At 46.4% G+C, this 23,075-nt stretch overlaps 2 protein-coding genes across 2 annotated transcripts; one reads left to right on the top strand and one right to left on the bottom strand.

Annotated features, from left to right (window-relative positions):
• Window positions 1–675: 675 nt before the first annotated feature.
• LOC142576188 (putative tRNA (uracil-O(2)-)-methyltransferase) lies at window positions 676–23,066 on the bottom strand. The gene is made up of 10 exons (XM_075686198.1): window positions 22,428–23,066; window positions 21,827–22,046; window positions 19,862–19,930; window positions 18,853–18,957; window positions 18,052–18,123; window positions 15,777–15,877; window positions 14,984–15,167; window positions 11,396–11,703; window positions 10,730–10,842; window positions 676–891 (listed from the first exon to the last, which is right to left on the bottom strand). The coding sequence occupies exons 1-10, from the start codon at window positions 22,874–22,876 to the stop codon at window positions 716–718; spliced, it is 1,797 nt and encodes a 598-aa protein (XP_075542313.1). The 5' UTR covers window positions 22,877–23,066; the 3' UTR covers window positions 676–715.
• Window positions 1,576–5,227, top strand: LOC142576189 (uncharacterized). The gene is made up of 2 exons (XM_075686199.1): window positions 1,576–1,930; window positions 2,189–5,227. Exon 2 carries the CDS (start codon window positions 3,175–3,177, stop codon window positions 4,453–4,455), a length of 1,281 nt encoding a protein of 426 aa, XP_075542314.1. The 5' UTR covers window positions 1,576–1,930; window positions 2,189–3,174; the 3' UTR covers window positions 4,456–5,227.
• Window positions 23,067–23,075: the final 9 nt, after the last annotated feature.

Here is a 23,075-nt window from a genome sequence, read left to right as displayed (position 1 = left end):
CGTCAATGAAGTCCACCAGTTGTACTTCAGTGCGTAGCTGCCGTGAAAATTGTACTTCAATATGGTCGCTAAGTACTTGCCGATTCTGGTGGAATTTTTAAAACTTATGATCATGATTGAAATGGTGATGCTAGACGCTCGGCTGTAATGAAGCATGTATACTCGTTTAACATTCTGCAGATAATGTTGCGGAGGCCGCGCAAGGATAAATGAAAATTGAATTGGTTGAAAAATTGGGCAGCCATTCCACTCTGTAAAGGTGGATGACCAGGGAAGCTGTACAGATGGTGTAATGTACAACACAGAGATACATAACTATTTCGGTGTTTTTCAGATCTGCAAGACCGGCCATGTAATAATTGTCACATTTTGCTGTTTAAAGGTTATGTCGCACTCCTATATTGTTCTTTCATATATGACGCACTAGCTTTGGTCGCAAATGCAAGCAGTGCGAGAAGTCCAGTCTCTCTCCTTTGTAGTGCTGCCTCTCGTGTATCAAACCGAGTACTACCATAGTGCTGCCACCTATCTTGTGCACCCAAAGTTAAAAGAACTGCAGTGCTACTGATTCCAAGGCACAGTGATACTGACAACAAAATTGAGATGCAAGTTTTGATTTCGCTCTGTTTATTTGAAACCTACCTCTACAGAAGTGTGGCTGCCAAGTACAACACACAGAAACATTTCTTTTTTATTGTGCGTATAAAGTTGTTTATTACTCGTGAATGAAAGTGCACTCGTTGCCCTGAAGCGGGCAGCCCTGCGGATGGTTCCGGTGGAACCAACAATGTTTCCGTTTTCCCCGGGGCTTTGTGGTGAAGTTCTTTTTTGAAGACCCCTCAAGCTCGGCTGCCGACTTGGGAACATTGAGGGATACCAGGCCCTTGTCAACTGAAATTATTCAAACCATCTTTGCTGTGCAACAACACTGACAGACATGAATTTTATATTGCTCAAAAGGAATGTATGTTACTGCTCAAATGGGTAAACACGGGGAAGGCGGGAGATGGAAATTCAAGACGATGAGCAAAGCGAGAACAAGGTGAAAGCAGGAGCCAAAGTTTCGACAAGTGGCCTTGAAGAAGACAAGTCCACTTGTCGGAACGTTGGCTTCTGCTTTCACCTTGTTCTCATTTTGCTCATCGTCATGCTCAAATGGGTGACACATTCAAATTCAACCCCTGTCATATTGGCAGATTTAACATTGCTTCAAGCACTGGCAACAAGAAACCAAACAAGAGGAGGCTTAAGCATGGGGGCTGCTATGTAATGGTGAATTCGGCAAATAGCCCCAGTGTGCACTATGGTGCCGTTTCATCCAATCATTATGGTAGAAGGGCGCGCCAGCGCCTAATGGTGCAATTTGTCGAATTTGTCATAAGTACTAATAAGTCGTAATGCAGAAGCCTTTTTACTTGGCAACCACTGCACCAAGTTTGACTATGTTTAATGCACTTAAAAGAAAAAGTTCAATCCTAGGGACTGTAGGAAGCAGATTATTTATTTAGGCGGTGAAGTTACTTTTATAGACATTGTTCAGAACTGCAACATCTAAAAAAAAACAAGCTACTAAGTGTAGTATAGTGTCGCCCCCTGTCAGATCTGTGTCATCGTACATGTATGGTTTGTAGTTGTTTAGCTAGATGGCGCCCCCCCCTTCTGTCATGTGATGAGCTTGGGCCAATCTGGAGGTGTTATCTAGCGTGTGCAGCCTTTATAAGTAATAAACGGCCGTGGGTCGGCCGAGTCTTCGTCCAGTTTTCATCGGGAGCAGTTTGCTCCGTGTCTCCTTCCTGCGCCGGCGCTTGCCGCGCGTTCGCCCGGTCGGGGCCCCCCGCTTGCCTGCCGCTGCCGACACAACATCTTTTGGCGACGAGGATGGGATTCCCGCAGCGGTTCCGACCGAAGCCCCGGGAAACCAGCGAGCTTCGTAAGTGAAGCGTCCTTTACGTGTCGGCACGGCCTGCAAACGCCGCCGACGCACTTGGCGTCGCGAGGCTTCCGAGCCTAGGCCTACTCGCCCCCTTGTTCTTCCGTGCCCCATTCCTGCTGCGAGCTCCGGCTTGTTTTCTGCACTGTCTCCTGCGCGCTACCGGGCATGGCGTCTTTTACGGCGAACCTTCCCGTTTTTCTTGAAGTGCCCGGCCCACCGTTAATTCCATGGTATCGCTGGAAAAAAATTTTTCAGGCCCACCTCGAAGCGGCCGGCGGTGGCGACTGGACGGACGCGCGACGAGCGTCCGCGCTCGTCAGCGCTCTCGGGCGTGAGGGACAACGGAAGTACTTTGCAGACGAGGAGCAGGAAGCAGCAAGGCAGTTAACCAGCGCAGCGTCAGCTTCAAGCGAAGCAGCAAGGCAGTCGACCGGCGCAGCGTCAACGTCAAGTGATGCGGTCCCGCCAGCGTCAGTTTCCGAGACTCTTGCAGCGGCTTGACCGGCTGTTCGCCGCGTCAACAAATGTCCTGGCGGAACGGCACGAATTCACCAGCCGAAAGCAGTTCGAGGGAGAAGGATTCCTGGAATTCGTGACCGCATTGAAGGAGAAGGCGGTACAGTGCAACTTCGGCACAAGCTATGACGAGCGCGTCCGAGACCAAATCATACATGGGGTAGCGAACGTCAGCGTTCGCGAAAAGTTGCTGGCTCATGGCGAAACCCTGACCCTGGACAAGGCAGAAGAAATTGGACGCTCGTTAGAAGCCTTGCATCGAGCGAACCGCGCGTTCGGCTCCGAAAATGTACGAAGAATCGAGGCATCTCAACTTGGCGTTCCGTCGACGGGCCAAGATGGCCGACTTCTTCCGGGGAGCCGCCAAGATGGCCGACGTAGTCCGGGAGGCCGCCAAGATGGCCGACTTCTTCCGAAAAGCCGCCAAGAGGGCCGACAGTTCGCACATGGCTCCTCCGGGAACCGTGGTGCATGCGACCGGTGTGGCAGCACGAAGCATATTGCAACGTACAAGAATTGTCCAGCAAGGAACCGGCGGTGCAACGCCTGCCACACGTTGGGCCATTTTGCATCAGTATGCCGGAAAACCCGTACTGTTCAACACGTCTCTTCCGCAGAGACGCTGTCTTCAACTTCCGCAAGGCAGCCGTCCGCGTCTGTCTTGACGGTAAGCGCTTTTGAAAATAAAAGATTTGGAAGTTCCGGTCGTAGTGAACGGCGTCTCCATGCGACTGCCGGTGGATACGGGAGCGTCTGTGTCATGCATGACGGCCGAAGATTTTAGAAATAACTTTGGTCGACAGCACAGGCTGTCACAACCAACAGTGGACTTGAGAAATTTCTCCAAGCAACGCATCAACATTCAAGGCCTGTTTCAAGCCACTCTCCAGTTTTTCCAAAGGTCGTGCTCAGTCACGTTCCACGTAACGACTACAGGAACATCACTGCTGGGTTTAGACGCCATCCAACGCTTGGGCATACAGATCGACGGTACATCGCTGACATGTCGTCTACCATCGCTTCCTTCAGTACAGAGCCCCACAGGTGTGCCTCCGGGTTTTGATCACCTCTTCAGTGACGAGTTGGGTCTCGTCAACAACTGTGTGCACCGAATTCATCGGCAGGAAGATGCGAAACCAGTATCTTCAAAGTTGCGCAGACTACCCCTGGCTCTCCGTGACCAGGTCCCAAATGAATTGCGACGTCTCGAGGACTGCGACGTCATCAAGCGTGTCGAGGCTTCTGAGTGGGTGTCTCCACTCGTGGTGGTGCGCAAGAAGGATGGAACCATGCGACTCTGTGTAGATCTACGGGAACAGGACAGTCTTGTGCCTCACGTTCAAGAAAGGGTCTTGCAGAAACAATGGCAGACTAAACAGTACGTAGACAAACGTAGAGGTGCTCAGGCAACTCGTATCAAGGTGGGAGACACCGTCAGAATAAGATTTAAGAGGAAAGGATTTTTTAAGTACAGTAAACCTCGTGAAGTCAAGGCCCAGATAGGACCATCTACTTTTTTACTCAGTGATGGGAAGATGTGGCATGTGTCTAAGTTAACCCTAGTGATAAAGGGTTCAGCAGGTAGTACATTGTGTACAAGTGACAAAGATTTTTTGTACTCATATTCAAACTTGGATAGTCATTCCGATGACTTGTCTGTAGTGACAGCGTCTTCTCATAGTCGTAAGCTTCAGTTAAGTAGTGCGTCTGACTGTATCACTTCCGAGTTTACACAGTCAGCAGTCGTCTCTGATTCCGTAGGAGAATCTGTAGCCTCCCAGGACTTGTTGGGACGTCGAGAGGTGCTTCCTGGGCAACCCTCTCCAGCTTTGAGCGACAACCACATTCAATTGTCCAACCAGGGGGAGGGAAATAGTGGGACGACTGGGTCTTTAAAGTCGACCGATACGCGTCGCAACCCCCAAAGTTCTTCTGAGGTACGCACGCGTCCTCATCGTGACAGAAAACGGCCTCCGTGGCTCGATGATTTTGCTTTTGTAGTGTAGAGCGTATTGCTGTCTTCGAAATGCCATGGCTAGGGACCTCGCTGTGACATTTAGGAGACCGTCCACATGTTTCATTAACACAGGAAAAAAGTGCTTCTTGTTGCGGTGCAGTGAGTTTTGTGCCGTGTTCCTTGTCAGACTTTGTTTGAGTGACTGCCTGTGTTATGGTGCCCAAGACTGGTGCGCGTGTATGTGAACTTGGGCGGGGACAGATTGAATTTGTTGTGGACTTAAGTGCGTGCTTTGTGTGCGACTGGTGCGCGTGTGTGAACATGGGGGGGAACGAACTGAAATCGCCTTTGGACTTAAGTGCGCGTGTTGTGTGCGCGTTTCACTGTATGCTTACTTTGTTTCCAGGGGGGGATGATGTAGTATAGTGTCGCCCCCTGTCAGATCTGTGTCATCGTACATGTATGGTTTGTAGTTGTTTAGCTAGATGGCGCCCCCCCCTTCTGTCATGTGATGAGCTTGGGCCAATCTGGAGGTGTTATCTAGCGTGTGCAGCCTTTATAAGTAATAAACGGCCGTGGGTCGGCCGAGTCTTCGTCCAGTTTTCATCGGGAGCAGTTTGCTCCGTGTCTCCTTCCTGCGCCGGCGCTTGCCGCGCGTTCGCCCGGTCGGGGCCCCCCGCTTGCCTGCCGCTGCCGACACAACACTAAGTTTACAACTCAGTAACTTGGCAATAAAAATGATATTACAATTATGTGAACTGCACCCAATAGTGCATCCAAAGCAGACAAAATTGATGTATTTATTACACACACCCCTTTGAAATATGTACAGTCACGAGCAAAATTCTAGAGACCACGAATGCCACGAAAAGTTGTATTTCTTCACAGCCTATGCACGCAGGCTGAAATCAAGTATAGCCTAGGTGCGACCATTCTGTCAATGTAAGGCATCGAGGTAATTCCACATTGCAAGAATTTTTAACAAAAATTTTTTTGCTGCCCTTATGGTCTCTTCTCCTCACAACTGTACATACAGTGCATGCTGTAACCATGGCTGCGATAATCTGCTGCACATCCGTAGCCAGGGGGCTCGTCTTTTGTAACTAACCTTTCAATTATTCAACACTGGCTTTGACAAAATCATGCTGCCGTTATTGCAAGGAGCGGACATTCAGCGTGACAAATAAAAAGAGTAGAAATAAAATGAATTGTTGCACATTATGGCCACTAATGATACTTGCGGCAATCACTTGGCTTATCAACATTCCTTGAATGTGCCAGCGGGGCGCTGCCACTCTCTGCTTAAATGCAAGGTCCGTCACTGGACGACAGCGTAAAGAGATGCTTCTTTAACGTTTATAAGCGTCCACTTGCATATGGCAACAAGCGTTTTACGAAATTGGAGTCCTGCAGCACTCCGCCGGCACACTCAAGAAACACTGTAAGGCCTGTTACACCGCTACTTGAGCACGCACAATGGTGGTGAAGATGCATTAGTGTTAACAGCTGCATTACAAAAAGCAATCTGCTCACTTTGTTGTCCTTCTCCGACTGTTCTCTTCTCTGGTATGCAGCAGGCTTTTACTTCTGGTTACCTAGTGGTTACAAACAGTAGCCCCCCCTACCCCTTTCCATGGAAGCCAATGTCCACCATGAGGGCAGACTATCCTTACGGCAAAGTAATGGATACAACAAAGTAAAGCTTTTCCTTCAGCTTCGCTATAGCAATGCATTATGGATTGAGTGTGTCGCAATACTCAAAATTAGGGGCGTGCGAATACCAAGGAGTGGATTTCGAATCGATCATTGAATCAAATCAAGAAAAAAAAAATCGAATCGAATATTAGAAAATTTATCACGTTTAGTGCTCACAAATTTGTGGCATGAAAACGTACTGCTTCACACGCTCAGGAGTCTCCTAGCATTTCATAACAGGAATGCAGCAAGCAACCAGTAACTTAGGTGCACTGCTCATCAATTGAAATGCGATGCTCAGACAATATCGCAACCAGCTCTTAGTAGCGCAGATCGGTACGAGACCAAATGCAGTCGCAATGCGTGTATAAAGGCTCTCACTTTCATTATATATAGCAGAACTAATCGTGGTGTCCCGAACATTCCGAGTATCAAGTTTCATTTGCTGAGCACTGTATGTAGAAATTAAGATATGCAGTACGGTTTATTCTTATTAAAGGGAACTACAAATTAGTATGCCAGCAGTGATTATAGTTCAGTTTCAGTATATGGTCTAGAAAATATTTTTTATCAATAGACTGTCGAAAAGAATCAAGTGCTTTTCTTTCCCCTCAAGCCAAAGAGCTAGCGATATTATGTTATACTGAATACCGATGAAGTTCTCAGTTTAATAGCGTGCTAGTGTTTTATGGCAATCTTTTATTGCACAGAAAGTCTTCCTGTCCAGTTTTCCTCTCAAAAATACAGAAGGGTGTTTCCATCTTTACGGCACGTGGTTTATCATAAGGCCAACCTGTGTGACAGATGGAAGCACGGACCACATCTCGCGTGACTCGATCACCGCTCTGCGCATAGCCATTATTGGTGCTGTGCAGGCCAACCGCGGTCGGCAACGGCGAACGAAGGAATGCGCCTTTTCATTGTCAGGTTCGACGTGATTTGCCACCTGTCAAAGATTCTGAAATCGGGAGAATCACGGCAAGTTTCACGGAACACCTCCCCCTTCTTCTTCATCAGCCATCCGAGCTGATGTTGCAGCTGGGCAGTCAACGCACTAGTCACATGACACTTTCGCACCCGCCACATAAATCCGAAGCTTGTCTTGCAGTGGGGTACTCAAAGCTATAAAATGAGACTGATGTGTGTTTACGAACAGAGTCTAAACTGAGAGCGTGCCGTACGGTGTGTTGCAAAGATGGCGGCCGTGAACAATTATCCCACACACGGTGCTTGTGAGGTGGTTTACCAGCTTTTCGAGTGTTGCGTGGCTGCAGCAAATAGATCTGCGTCGATTTGGCACGAAACCGTAACATTAGCCACCAGGCACCCGATGAAGCAACGCCAGCTGGTCCCAATGGCCATGGCAAAAGTTTCCTGCTGGCCGTAGAGTTTCCTAGTAAAATTTGCCACCGGCCAATGTGGTAAGAGGCCGCAAGACGTTGCAGAATGCTTGCTGCTAATACGTTCGTACGGGTAGCTCATCACTGATTGGTCCCAAGATGATGCGTACTGGTTAAATTGATGGCTGCTGAAGTGGCATTAAGTTTGTCGCTGCACATCCAACACAATCTGCATTGCTTCCGGCGGCCAATAGACCTGATGTGCGCAAGCGCTTTCGCATTGCTTCTGTTGCCGTTCTCTCTGTCCACATCGCATTATCGTTTCGCTCAGGCCCGTCAAACTGGACAGACCTTGTCCTGACAGAGGCGGCCCCGATGAAGCGCTCGCAGAGACAAAGTTCGCCACTGTGTCAGTCGTAGTGGCCCGCCCGCGGTGCACTTGGTGTTCGTTTTGCACCGAAAACAACACAGTGGAGCGCTCACTTGCACGGCATCAAGAACAAAGGGCTCCGCGGCATAGGCGATATGCGGCACTGCGCAGGTCTCTAGACTGAATATTCGAAAAATTAAGTATAGTAGATATTAGATTTGCGAATGAAATTGGTATTTGCAATTTAACTATTTGATTTAATTTGGTGGTATTTGAGTATTCGCACATCCCTACTTGGCATGCATGTGGCTGTCAAGGCTACTGGCGCTCCTCACACACGGGGCACCTCGCAGTGCACTGCTGCTAGCATTCAAACTGTGCAAGTTGTGTGCAGTAAAGGTTTCAGTTGCACGAGGTTATGTTTGGAGAAATGTGGAAAGAATGGTAGTTGACTGAGCTGGGCATAGCCTGTCAACAACGGCATGCCAGAGACAATGACAATAATGACCACAATTAAGGTCCATGATGGCAGTGAGCACTCCCAAAAAAGTGAAAGCAGAAGACCAGGCTTGCAACAGCTCGTATATCACAGAAGCAAGATAGAATTCTTGATGGGCAACAAACGTAGTTTTTCTTTTCTGACAGCTTCTGCTAAGGAAACACGATGATGATAAAGAAAGATGATGCTAGTACCTGCTACAGGCACCACTAAAGTTGGTAAGAGACCACACAGTGTCTGACAGGGTCAGCTCTAAAGTACTGAGCACTAAATGAGTGCCACGGCCTTGCTTTCACTCGGTGTACTGGTGCAAAGCACTAAATAAAATATGAAAATGCAAGCGCAGGGTCTTGGGTCTTTTAGAGACCACAACATTGGCAAAAAAAGTTAGGGGTGTGCGAATATTCAAAAAGTTCGAATATTATCGAATATTATATTCTTAACATCCATACTCAATTAAAAAAATATATATTCGTAAACGTTCGAATATTCAGTTATATACGAATATTCGAATCAAATCGCAGGTGCTACTGACTGTGTGGGAGCAAACACCGTTCTTGGCATTTGCTTCTATCTAATCTAAGAATATTGGGGCGATTCTGTGCTGAATTTTGTTATAATTTCGTACTGCTAGCAAATTGTACCTGTGAAGCACACTTAGCCACCGATCCTCTAAACCTTGCGCGAAAGCCAGCCTCTCAGTAGCACGGGGCATGGGTTGGCGGACAGCGAGGGTGCAGTTTTTTTTACAGCTAACCTGTATATAGCTAGGGTTCCGTGTATTTTTCGTGTGCGTCAATAAAAACTATCATCATCATCAATGCCCCATATCCCCGTAAGCACTCGTACACCCGTAAGCAAGCAAGTAATGCAATGGCTCATAGCCCTGTAAGGTTCATGGCTACAAAATGCATATACAATTGTCCACATGACTCACAAGAGGGCAATGCCAGCGACAGTGACGATGGATGTCTGTGTCATACAAACAAAAGATGGAATTGTGATGTCTACTTTGCATATATCTCCAGGCATATCCTAGTGTGATACTGAGTATTTCATGGCCACGCACTTCGCATGGGTCAGCCGTGATGACAGTACCCCTGTGATCATCTTTGGGGACTTCAATGTGGCCATTTCGAAACCAGACAAGAAATGGTTCACTCAGTTTGTGCTAGAAAAGTTCGGTCTGAAGTGCCACACCGATACAAGTCACTCAACTGCTCAACAACAGTCGTGTATAGATTTAACTTTTACCAAGACTCTGTCTTAGGTTGTAACTGAACCAATCAGTGTATATCACAGTAATCACAAAGCTATCACCACTGCCATTATCAAATGATGAAAATAAATACATTTACCTGCTACACGTTCGCTGGTTATCCACCTTCATAGAGTGGAATGGCTCCTCATTTCTTTTTCTCTCTTTTCTTCTTTTCCTTTTTCATTTTCTCTCTCTCTCTCTCTTCTTTTTTTTTTACTGCCACCCCCAATTTGGAGCTTATTGCTTGACAGCACAGACGTGACTGGCACAGAATCAAATGCCAATTTTACGGCCATTTCGTGTGGTATAAGGCACAGGCTGACAAGGACAGCTAGCGGGAATTACGAAATTTTCTAACATAAGCCAAATAGACAATGTTTTTGTATAACGGCCTATTAGTCTAGTTTTTTAACACTGACAATGTAATTGCAATGTTACAAAACAAGAGAATTAACCCAACTTGCTAATAAGTGCATGTGCATATTGTTATTCAATATTCCAAGCTAAGTATTCGTATTTGATTCGTATTCGAAAATATTGATATTCGAGCACCTCTACAAAAAAAAAATTAGCATTTCATTAGAAATTTCAATTTAATAACAGCCAGACAACATGCAATAGTGCCAGTGCCTTGCACTGGTCAAACATCTAAATGTAAGCTGTATCAGTTAATTTCAGACTGGATGCCTTTGTTTACAACTTTTGTTTAGACCTTTCTTTACACTTTAGCTCCTGTTGGCGTGTTAAAAATACACTCTGCACCACAGCAACCCCAAGGCAATGCAATCTGCAACATGTGTTTCAACATTTTGCAGAGCATGTACGCTTCACAACGCACAATGAAGGTGAAGCACTCTCGCAGTGTTGCACTTCGGCCACCATGCATCAGTGAGACAATGTGTCAATTTACCTCCATCCATGCCAGCCTAATTCTTAGTGTTACCTCTTCACTTGCGCCATACTTGTCACGTAACCGAGGGAAGAGAAGGACTATGTGGTCATAGGACAGATATTATTGAAGTATACAAAAAACCCGCTAGTCATCACAAGGCTGTAAATTAAGCTGGTCATTCAGGAGATCACGAGCTCATGCCTGACAATGACAGTAAAGATAGCGGAAACTTCCCTGCTCGTACATCCATGCATGACAATACTTACCCCGAAAAATGTGCTTGTGGTTTCTGATTAGTGTCTGGAGGCCCCCACACTGGCTCTTCAGCATGTTTAGGTCATCTTTGCTTAGCAATTCCGCAAGCTCACTCAGATGGAGGCTGCCTGCAAAGTACATGTTGAAGAAGGACACGCTACTCGTCATAATAACCAGACCACCCACTGACAGTAGCATGACAGTGGAACAGGGCGTTTCACATTTTGGGTTCCGTGTCCTTTCTGGAGTGCAATAATGGCAGTGCTTCTTTGAGTTTGGTGCAGATGTGCCGATTGTGTTACAACTGCATGTATTTCAAAAGTAAAAAATTTTGCACGGTGACTGCTTTGTATCTGTACTAGCAGAAACAAGGCTTTCCAATGCAGTGCGAAATTTTGCTGCAGTTATTGAAACCATTTCACATCATTGAAGAGTGGACTTAGCACTGAAAAAAAAAAAGCTCACGTTAAGGAAGGGCGAATACTTTCTTTAGTATTAAGCCTTCTCCACAGTTACGCGAAACCAACCAGTTCAGCAGTTCATCATACTTAAGTACATTTCACATCTACTGTGCCCCTCGTCAGCTCATGCTGCTTTCTGGATGACAACGGGGACTCCAGTGAAACGCAGTGGACTCCACTAGCACAAAAACAAACAAAAATATACTGAAGTTCAACTTGCCACCCTTCAGCCAATGGTCTTGTCCTGGGGACTCGGGTGACCCACAGGGCGAGTGAGCACCCATTTGGAGGAGCTTCCGGGCCAAAAGGTCCACCGTGCAGTCCAGAAAATCCCTGTCCAGCTGAGTACAGTTGCGAACAGCCTCCGTCTTGGCTCTTGGCTCAAACTTTTCTGCATGCACCTCGTGCTCTTGCTTTAGTCGGGTCTCCTGCTGCAAGTCGATGCGGCTCGGAATGAAGCCCTCGATATCGTCAGCAGCGGCTTGCTGGTCTTTTCGCTCTCCTGGCTTGCATACCAAGCAAATCTGTGGACAGCCAAGTAGAATGGTTATTATGACAATAAAGCTATAGCTTGTCACTAAGTTATAACGAAAATGTTGTACTTGAATTATCGGTTTAGGCAAAATTTCCCCCCCCAGTCCCAACCCAAACGCATTTACCTTAAACCAGATAACTTGAAGCATACCGACAGGCTGCCCCGCTTGGAGCTAACTAGCAAGGAGGGAGTGCACACTCATGGCGGCACTCGGTGCCTTTTGCGACGAGCAAGTAAGCGATCCCCTCCATCGCCAGCTACAACATCGTGATGCCTGAGCACCCTTTTCCTCGATGCTGTGCTCGTGCATCATTAGTGACGAGTGACCCTCTCCATTACCAGCTACCATCATTGGAGTGCTTGCCAACCCTTTTCCACCATGTTGCGCCTGTGCGTTAGCAAACGAGCATCGCCACCATGGTGCCGTGGCAATGTGGAAGAAGTGCGCAGCAAAACAGACAGCCTCTGCACAGCCTTCCGCATGCCCGGAGTGCACCGCGTTGCCCAAGGTCACTCCAACTGGATGAATCAAGACACACTACTTCCTCTGTGCTTGTGTGTGTTCATGCATCGCTCGCTGCAAGCTTTGTGAACACGTGGTTTGTGGATTGCTTCTGTGCGCGTGCCTTGCGTCTGCTTCTGTGGTCTGCAGTTGGAAATGGCACTGCCAGTCCCCATGCGAAAGTGGCTGACTTTAGGACGAAATATTCTTTTGATGCGGAAAATGGCAAGCAGCGACCGCCAGAAATGTGGAATCACAAAGCCCGGCAAGAGACGGCCCGAGGTTCCTTGAAATCAATTGTTGGAGAAAGTGCAGCCGTGGACCGTGACACCATGAAGTGATGGCGTGACCATCGGCCAAGCTCCCTACTTCAGCAATGTGAAGAGAAAGCTCCCTACTTCAGTAACGTGAAGAGAAAGACCTAGACGAGGCTACATTCTACCTGGCAGACCCAGCTAACTGCATTTCTTGCACTTCAATAAAGATTTGCTTCGGTGAATATCCCACACCTAAATTTCTACAGAGTTGTGCTATTTCAGCTATAACTTTTTAAATGTTTACGGAGTAGTTGCATTTATCAAATGATCACTTATATCTAATTTTCTTCACCTTCCCATTCACTTTGTTACAATGAGGGTTTACTGTGTTACCCTTCGTGGAAGATTGACTCCCGCATTCTCGAACGATCCTCGACTCGAAGCTTTTGCTCCGCTCCACCGAACTGAACACAGTGCTGCTCCTCAACCAATGAAGACATTACACTTCTCAAGAATTGCCGTGGATGATCATGAAGTGCAGTGATTACCGCTACCAAGCAGAAGCGCTGCCGTCTGCTTCCTTGAGTCGAAGTGGAAGGCTGAGTGGCATAACACTCTAGAATACAAGGGTGAGTTGCTGAAAACGTTTGTGAGAACCGCCATGTTGGTGGTGCCATCTTGTGGCACAATCTCCAACCGGAGAGAACACAGACAGAACACAGCATTCTGCTTAACTGCGGTTGTGAAGCATTGGCAGTGTCATATGATAAACACATATGTGAAACAAATGTTTCAAACACAATGCGGTTGGAAAAAGTATCACAAGGTGTCCATACCAGTGCTGCTACTGCCGTCCATGACTCTGCTAACCTGGTAGTATTTCGTAAAGGGTGCCACGTTTACGGCAAGCTAAAGCTCTCTAATGTCACAAATGCTTGCTTGGTCATATGCCTCACAGGCTTTGAAATGAATGTCTGGGTACAAACATTCCGTCTCCCCACTCCTATGTGTTGAAGCTCCCTTCTCCACTCGTTCATGGTTGCCCAGTCTCCTTTTCTTTACAGGTTGCCATGTTGTGTTTAGCAGTTAGCTAAAAGTGCACGAGGCGGTGGCAAACGCACACGCCACCCATTCTCGCGGCTCTCCCTCAGTCCACGGGAAGCGCTTCACGATGCGGTGGCAAATGAAATTTTTAGCTTGGTCACACTTGCTCTGTCACCATTGCCTATGCGAGGGCTGCTCCGCCCGCGCTTTCATCCACTGTTGTGTGAGTGCTAGCTGCGGAATGATCCAATTCACATCACATATCACGTGGCTGATCCATCCACAATAATGCTGGCGTGTGAATCCGGCTCTATTAGCACCGCCAAAGAATGGAGGAACCAAGCCACTGGCCTAAGATATGACGTGGACGAGTCGAGCATCAGTAAATGTAGACTGCTTCTGCAACAATCTGAGCGTTTCTGTATGCAGTTAGTTCCACGGACTGTATGCGCAGATATTTCTTTTCTTCACGGGCTGTTGTGAATGGAGGTGTCGATTATCCACGCAAAAATATGGTATGTCTGCAAAAAATGCACCATAAATGATTGCTGCTACGCACAGCATTCCGCCAGCCACTTTTTCAGACTGCTGATTTCACACCATGGTCAAGTGGGAGCTCTCTAGCCTAAGATGCCATGTTCTTCATCTCAAACTATTGATGAGCGTGCACACACAGCAGAGTTTGTACACAGCAAAATTTCAAATTTCCATAAGGAACTTCTGATGGGTGGTGTTACGATCGGCCAGCGGGGTAGTGACCTTCTAGCCTCTCCTGCTCCACTGCGACAAATCGCTTCGTGAAGGTAACAATGCGCCCCCCTCGGAGAGACCTGCAGTACCAGCAAGGTGAGACACGTTCGGTGGATCGAGTGTTGTTTGTTGGTTCACTATCGCCATTATGGACCAATGGGAGCTAGAAACTCAAAAGGTGTTCTACGGCCTTTCCTCATGGACTCCGCTAGCCACCACGGTAATTTGACAGACGCTCCAGCTAACTGCTGGGTCATCCCAGGAACCAAGACGTGCCAGCTTGGGTCAAGCATGACAATCCCTGTCTACGAAGCTCCCCTCCTTTCTGTGTGTTCAGTGAACAAAGGTGCGTGAGTGATTGTGTGAACTCTTGCCATCAACGCGGGTCCTTCGACCACATTGGACATTCTGAATGGACAGAGGTGGGGCGCCAGATTTGCCTGGCCTAGGGATGTAGGAAGGACAGAGCAGAATTTCTCACCTACTCAGGATGCTTCAATTACTGATGCTAGAGTGATGAGATGCAATGTTCTCCACTCCTCACGTAGATATCGTATATAAACCCAGTTACTCCTCGTTCTGGATGAGAACAGGTTCCTCCCTTCAACATCGTCCTTAGCATAGATGAGTCAGACGACGGCATGGGCCAGCTAGCCCTTTTGACATGCCCGGCCCCAACTCCTACAGCGGTGACACTGTCAACCATAATTCCTCACCCTCTTGGTGGAAGGGATGCGTAGTCTGTCCAAAGTGACATCAAAGCCAAGGTCGCGGCAGAGCCCCTGCAGGAAAAGCAGGTATGACTGGTACTGGCTCATGCCACCGTGCTGCCGCTGGTACTTCCCATGAAAGGTGAAAGGGCAGCAGGGCAGCAGGAACACCCGCGCATCTGGTTTTGACCTGTTGACATTGGCAAAAGTATATTTTAGGAAAACTTTCCTACTGCGCCTTACTTCAAATGGTCTTGCCAGCCTGCCAGCAATGATGTGCCACATTAATGACAGATAAAAGACACGAGCTATAAAACAAAGGTTGTTCACGCTTCATTTCCTCTGCACTTTGTTCCTGCTCAATAGCACAACTCAGATGAAAAAGAGTCGAGGCAACTAGAAACTTTCCTGCTACTACTACAGTATCTTGATGTTACAAAGATGCAGACAAAAAATTAATTTAAATGCTTACATAGGCAACCTGAAAAGCGCAGCACCAACACAGTCACATGTTTGCATTGGGAAGGGAGGAAGAGGCAACATGAGGTGAAGACTGCGCGAACAGTTTAAACTGCAGGGGATGTGAACTACTCGGAGACTTCAACCCATTAAGCCTGTCACTTCTTTCCTCACACTGCTATTTTATCCCTTACACAACTTAGCGAAGTTTAAGCTAATAAAGATTGCACTTCATACATGCATTATCTTAATCTGCAACACATTAGCAGAGTTTATTCAGCCTGGCCTGGCAACATGGCATTAGAACAGTCTCTGGGCAGAAAATTTCAAACAGTGTCACCTCGAGGCCAAGTACGGTATCCATGGAGTCAGCTCGTCTGAGTGGTTTCCAATCCACCAAGTGTATTCTGGGAAACGTGTTTCAGGCGTGATGGGCCGCTCCTAAAAGAACACCAGCATGGAGTCGATAGTCTTGTACTACTGCTATACAATAGTTGTACAGGCACGAGATACCTATTACTTTAATTTCAAGTAGCGAACTGCATTAATGAGTTGATATGTCAAGACTAACACTGACACCTACAGTACGGGTACTCACAGAAGATTTTGGAACAAGGAAGCCACAAAAATTTGACCGTAAGCTATTACAAACGCCTGTCCACTGTGAAGAGATCAGCCAACCACACTTTCGTGTATTTATCTAAACTAAAATCTGAAACACCAACATAAGAAATGTTTGATAATTTGTATCATGTCTGGGGATAGGGCAGTGAGTAGTATACAGTTATACTGCCACAGTTCAAGCACTATCTTTTGTTGTTTACTTTCAGTCACTAGACATTTTTGTGACTCGCATCTGACATGTAAAACAATTTTCTGGAAGGTGAACATTTCAACCCTTATTCGCACACATCTCTCTTCCCTTCATTAGATGAACCCCAACTGTCAAGCATGCCAGAAAACAAATTTACCAGCCCAAGTAAAATGCATTCTAAAGCAGTCAGAAAATAAGCATAGTCTCACATTATGTTCAGAGCATGGTTCTAAGTATAGGCACCCTCCAATCGTCGGGCGGCGCCACCAGCGCGCTGCCATCTGCGCCACCAACGGAGGTGTCGCCAAACACGAAGGCGCTCCGTTCGTTGTTGCCGCCGTGCTTGCATTGCCGGTATTGCTTCCCGTGGGTCGCGCATCCGTGATTTCAACGCTTCTGAACGGTGCAACGCGCTAGCTTTTTCTGTGGACATCGTTCTGCTACGTTTGCAGCAACCTTCACTCTTGGATTTGCCATTATCGCTTGTCAGCATCCAGCGAGAGACCGCCAACACCCGCGATGTCGCGGGTTCTGCATTGCGGCTTCAAGTCGGTTGACGGCCTCGACCAATACTTTCGGCCATCTATACTACGGAAAGGACGCCGCTTCCGAAACTTAAGAATTCGCACAGATATTACACCCAAGTGCAAATTTTAATGTACTTGCTGAATGTAAAAAAATGTTTTTTTTTTGTCTACTCGAAGAAAGAACACCTAACTATTCATGTTGGCAGGGATGACTCCTTTCTGCAAGAGGCGATACCAGGCCTTGAGAAGTTTTTTTTCAGCTGGCTTCTGCCTGCTGCAGCAAAATAAAACGTGTTCATTGGGATCTGCATGTAGTGCCAGACTTTGCTTGCCACACGTGATGGAAGAAAACAGTTCACATTTTGTACTCCTGCTGTGCAACATTCAATGTCAGATTTATTCATACATAGCTGACAATGGTAGAAAACCATTAGGTAGTTGAAAAACATGACCATTGTGTACCACTTCTCCCACTTCATGTGAAGGTATCATAAGCAGTTGCACTAAAAACATACAGCCTTACGCCTGGCGTACAGCCTTACGCCTGGCGTCCCTTCACGACTGTGACAGTCTTTTACAGAGCAGTACCTCCGCCCACTTTTCTTCTTCACAGCTTTGGCAGGGGGCTGATCACACGAGTCCAATGACGCCATCGGACCTTCAACAGGCGCACATGTTCTCTTTCGGGTGCGAAAGACAGAAGCTCTAAAAGCGCACGCTGAACAACGGAGGCAATGGCAGCAAAGAGTCTCCGCGCGCGCGCGATTGCCTGGAACGCCTTCACGCTTCTTGCTTCGGCCGCCAGATGGCACGGCCTGTTCTGCAAACTGCATTGCAGGGTGCCTATAACATGAGCTACCTTCTTGAGCTGGCAATTGTACAGAAAAGAACAAAGAAAATTGGACTACACGAGCAAGACTGGTAAGCATAGCTTAGTAGGTCAGTCAGGTCAGCAATGGGAAATACGAGCTGGTATCTCTATTCACGCACTGGCTTCTGACACTATGGAAGGCCATTGTGACCTTGGAGGTCCCTCTTGTATGATCACGCCACCTGTCTCAACAGAGAATGGCACTGCTACCAGAACCACGTTTGAGTAAGCAGAAGATGCGGTCACCCCAGGTTAACCTTGTCGGCATCAACACCTAACTTACCGTTGGCTCTCGCTTTCATGTCTGCGAATTCGAGGCTTCAAATAAGCTTTCACTGCAGGTGAGAGCTTTTTCATCAGCTCCACCGTAATAAATTTTCTTAAACATCTCATGCCCACTCACCAGTAATTTTGTGCTGCTTCCAAAGAGATCCCAGATTTTCCGTTTTCTCACATCCACACCAACACCATCGTACTGCATCAAAAAATGAATTTGTTTGCTCACCGTGGCACCAGCAGCAGTGACAGTTGAATTATATGAGATTCATTACTTCACACTGTGTTTTAACCACAAGTTGTCACAGCAAAGAGCTCAAAGGCAGGTTTCCAAATAGCAGCCTTAGGGTATAATTGGCAAGGTGCAACAAAGGCTGCACAAACACTCAGAGCCACTTAACACTGATCGAGACATGGCGTGACTTAATTGAAGCAGTGAATAAAACATTTGCATACTGTTCATTCTTTGGTTACTTACGGAAGAGTTCCTGAAAATCAAAATGGAAAACAATTACTTTGTAAAAGTTCCTAGCAACAAAGCCTTTACAATTCTGTGTTTTTGAAGCTGAATACCACATTACATCACCTCCAACATGAGCCTTGTGGCATATTTATTAGAACAACCAATTTCAGTGTTTATTTTAGACAGAATACTACACACAAATGCCACATCCCTGCTCCAAGTGATGCCCCGTTACAGATATTCCCTACTGATTCCACAGAGGGATGCCTACCAAAGATACCTTCAACCAGAATGAAGTTTTTGCACAGTGAAATTCTTGGTTTTTATGTAGTTGTATTGGTCACTCGTACAAAGCCATCAAGGTAGCATGCACTTAGCATTTACTTTGCAACCAAAGCATGCTATGTTGATGTCAAATGCCCAAACGTGCTCGTCACCACCACAATAGACCTCAGCAAGACTCACCCCTTCAGCTGCGAGTAGGTAGACAAGGAGCCCATTGCCGCAGCCAACGTCGATGAAGGTGGGCGGCACGTCACAACCGTTCTGCTTCTCCTCATCCCAAATGGCCTGCCAAGGAAGATCATAAAAATAATGCTGTCATGCCTTTGTTTTTATAGAAAGCGCTGCAGAGGTCAAGGAAAGAAGAAGCACATGGTCAAGCGCAGGAAAAGAACGGGGACTGTTGCATACTAACAGGGCCTTACAGCCCAACTCAGTGTTATTAAAATGGCTTTTGTTTAACCTATCCATGGGATCGAGTCTGTTTGCAACTACTAGTGCACCCTCTTGCACACCCTACAATACTAGCTATACATTCAGACATAAAAATTTGTAAAAGAAAACAGGCTCGTGGTGAACATTCTGTAAAGTGGCAATCGCACCGAACATACTTCTGACGTAGTACTATGTATATTCAGGACGGCCCTTTCTGGTGTCAGCATGTCCATTTTATGACCACAGTATAACTACAATCATGTTATATATACGCGTGAACACCCAAAACATTTATTTTTGCGCAATGAAAGACCTAAACATATGGAGAACTCCATTTACAAGTTTGCTGTAAATGTTTCAACTTTTTACTACACGCTTACATGTCCTGAGCAGCGTACAAACAAAAATTTCTTTTTCTGTGATTGACACTACACCAGGCCCCCATTTTCAAGATCATTGCATCAGTAGAGCACTTCTTGAAGTACAGCATAGCCAGGAAATGTAAGATTTATTTCTTGTATACACTATTTTGTTATGTCTGCAATCATAACACTCGGGTTCATGTGTGACAGATTGTTGCAGTGTGACATTATGAACGCATTGCTGGAGTCAAATTTTGAAGCTTCCACAGATTCACTGGAGGTAAGCATTTAGGATTCAGATTTTTCATTGTGCTAATGGTACAAAACTTGCTTCCATTGCAGCTGCGGCAACATCCATGCAAGCCATATATAGGAACACCGCAGTAAATGCTTACCAACAGGTAGCTTGCAATGGCAATGTCTTCATACACATATTTAAGGGGATCAGTGGTTTCTGGCCAGATCTGGAGAAAAGGATTACATGTATTAGCAATCACAGGAGCAACTTCAGGGGAAAAAACTTGCAAAATACACTCTTGTTAAACAGTCTCTTCTCTATTTTACAATCCTCATCGCCTTGTTTATGACAAGCTACGACTAGTCAACAAAATTTACTAGCACATTCATATCAGCAACCCTAATTTACAAGTTAAAATGGTCCTCTACAGCTGAGCACTAAACTAGGATGCTGTTGGCTATAAAGCAATAAGCACAATCTGGAGTTTTATTTTGTAATGATCCAATTCATTTTCAACGCAGCATTTATTACCCATCATGCCAATTAGCGAATCCTGATGACAACAGCAATGTCCTTGTCAATGACAAAAGGTAAAAAAAAAAACATGCAAGAAAAATAAAATAGATCATCACAAAAGATTGCCCCTCAATAGGAATTGGTTGCCAAGGCAACCAATTCCTCTACATGTCTGCAGTGTGTTATTGCAAATGGCAGCAAACATTGTTACATCAGCGAAATAAAAAGTGAAAGGTGCCAAGGGGTCTTCAGTAACTTCTTATTTGCCGGTAAATTTAAATTGTTTCCCTGAGTAAGCTATTACTTTGTTGTAGCAATTCCTGAAGTTCTTGACTTATTTCAGTGACATGTAGTGAGTAATCTTCGGCCAAAATTGGTAGCATTGAAAAACATCAATGCAAGGAACATTTAAAGGCTGCACAATAGAAGGCAGTAGCATTAGATACCCATGTTTATTTTAATTGAAGCCAATTCATTGTTACAAAAAGGACACAAAGCTCAGCGGTTGAGTTAGGATGATGCTGCTCAAAGATCTTACAATCTGCACGCATTGATGCTGCCTTTAAGATATTGTTTAATGACTGTTGCTACTGTAGCAGTATTGACATCGAGGAGGATGAGCAGAACTACGGCTGGATAGGCACAGACCATTGCCTAAGAAGCGAAGCGGGCGTGTGGCTCAGATCGCGTGCGACTGGCGCAAAGCCCCTTGGAGATTGATCCGCCGAGGCACATGACCATCGGCTAGGATCTTCTGTTAAGTAAAAATATACCCCTGTTTATTGTGGCTCATCGTCATCACTGATTTTGCACGCCACAAGATTGCCGACTATGGACAGCGAACATGGCTGACAACGACCGCAACGCTTCCAATGATCAGCGCCGAACCACCATCACGGATGAGAGCGATCAAACAACCCCCGCACCACAGTAAGACGTGGCCGCTCTTTTGCTGAGGTTACCCCAGTACTGGCCAGCGGACCCCTAACTCTAGATCGCTCAAGCAAACAAACAGCCAGTTCGCCATAGCACTAGTCACATCGCAGACTCAAAAATTCAACCATCTCCTATTCTCATTGCCACCGAGCTTCCCTACCTGATCCTTCAACCCCTGGTAAGAGACCCTTTCAACACCCTTACATACCAACTCACTGATGGGGGTAGGCTACTACCAACAGTTAGACTAACTGTGCATATATGCTGGGCCTATATAATGTAAGGACCCCTTTTGCTCAATTCTATTCCTCTTTTCCTTATTACCGTCTATCATTCATGACCAGGCAATCCCAGTGATAATGTAGGTGGGGTGCTGCTTTGACCACTAACAAAGCAAGAAAAGGAATACAATCGTTAGGTTGTCTCGCCCCTGAACTTTTGAAACAAAGACAGCTTCACTTGGTGACTTGCTTACAAGGAGTATGCAACTCTAGACACAGTAGTCACATTTCCTATTGTCCTTGCTTCAGGCTGCTCTCCCAACACTAGGATTTGTTGCAGCACCAATTAACATATTTTGATCCCCCGCCCACCATTCTTAGGCAGTGTTGAAAGTTGGCACCCCTTACAAGTCTACAAAACCAAGCTTTACTGAGAACAAATCACTTACCTTGCAAAGATGTTTGCCATATTTCTTCTTCAAGTTGAAGTACACTGTGTTGTACTTTTCAATGGGCACCTGGCTCAATGAGGGCACAACCAGTTGCTTACCCTTTGTCATCGGTTCGCTGCAAGCCCACTTAGTAACTTTGGGCAGAACGTGGTCCTTGAGCCACGACGCCCCCGACACTTCATCTTCGCACTTGTACTTGAAGAATTCCAAATGAATTCTAGAACGAAATAAATGAATTGCATCTAACTGCCCATCCGGTAACGCGTTTCAACTTCGAATAAGCTTAAACTTTGAATAATGCGTTCTACTTTTCGAGATCGTGATACAGGAGCACTTCCTCACTTCCTAGCTCACTGTGGCACTACTCTAACAGATACAGAATGTGCCGTAACTCACCACCTAATCGATATCATTAACTTGCTGCTGCTCGCTACTTAGTGGTGCCGTTTCTACAAATGTGACGACATTGGTACTGCGAGATATAAAGAAATTAAAAAAAACTGTGCACTTGCAATTTGCCAAGCTTTGCACGGTTTCTTTGCGGGCAGTCATGACAGATCATGGGTCAACAACGCTACATAGCGTTGCCTAGCGTTACCTCGAGTCATCACTCAGGCGTAGTCTGTAGGTGATGCTGGGAGAGACTGCGGATGTTTTGGAGGCATTGTAAAACACAGCACTGTCACTGAGCACTATCACCACCTCCCTAACGGAAGAAAACCGTTCAATTTGCTTCGGCAACAGATCTCTTTCCAGGACATAGCCAACGATTTCAGAAGCATCCTTCCATGAGCATTCGGGATGATCGGTCAGGGGCTCCAGCACACTGTCAAGTCCATCTACGTCCACACTGCTCAGTTGTTCGGTGAGAGCGTTAAGCAAATCTTCGGACTCCAGTACAGCTGCCTTGATCAGACGCTCACGGAGAGGTTTGACACCTGTCAATCGCCTGTTGATAGTGTGTGGTTTGTCGATCCAAACTCTCAAAGCAGTTTGGAAGGAATCCTTGCCTGGCACTTCCGCAGAACAGTCCGCGTTAAACCACATCTCAATGACTCTTTAGCAACATGTCAGTCGACAATCACGGCGCAGTCGTCCACGCTGACTTTAAACGAGAAGACGTTGCTTTAAAATGCAGATCTCCAACACAAATCGCACGTGCCAGGCCAATGCAAACGCAATCCAGACAAACGACGCCATACGACGCCATTGATTACGATGGCAATTTGTATTCCCCAGTTTGAGC

This window comes from Dermacentor variabilis, chromosome 3 (genome assembly GCF_050947875.1).
Source record: "Dermacentor variabilis isolate Ectoservices chromosome 3, ASM5094787v1, whole genome shotgun sequence".
In the NCBI taxonomy this organism is placed as follows: Eukaryota; Metazoa; Arthropoda; class Arachnida; order Ixodida; family Ixodidae; genus Dermacentor; species Dermacentor variabilis.
The sequence above is the reverse complement of the archived record's forward strand: the minus strand, read 5'-3'. Positions and strand labels throughout refer to the sequence as shown.

Excerpts from the sequence above, each read along its gene's own strand:
- LOC142576189 (XM_075686199.1), top strand. The coding sequence starts at position 3,175 with ATGCGACTGCCGGTGGATACGGGAGCGTCTGTGTCATGCATGACGGCC.
- LOC142576188 (XM_075686198.1), bottom strand. The coding sequence starts at position 22,876 with ATGTGGTTTAACGCGGACTGTTCTGCGGAAGTGCCAGGCAAGGATTCC. Across the intron at positions 18,124-18,852 it reads ACCTACTCGCAGCTGAAGGG|TACGATGGTGTTGGTGTGGA; the intron begins GTGAGTCTTGCT and ends TTTTTGATGCAG. Across the intron at positions 10,843-11,395 it reads CATTGGCTGAAGGGTGGCAA|CCTCCATCTGAGTGAGCTTG; the intron begins GTTGAACTTCAG and ends CTTTGCAGGCAG.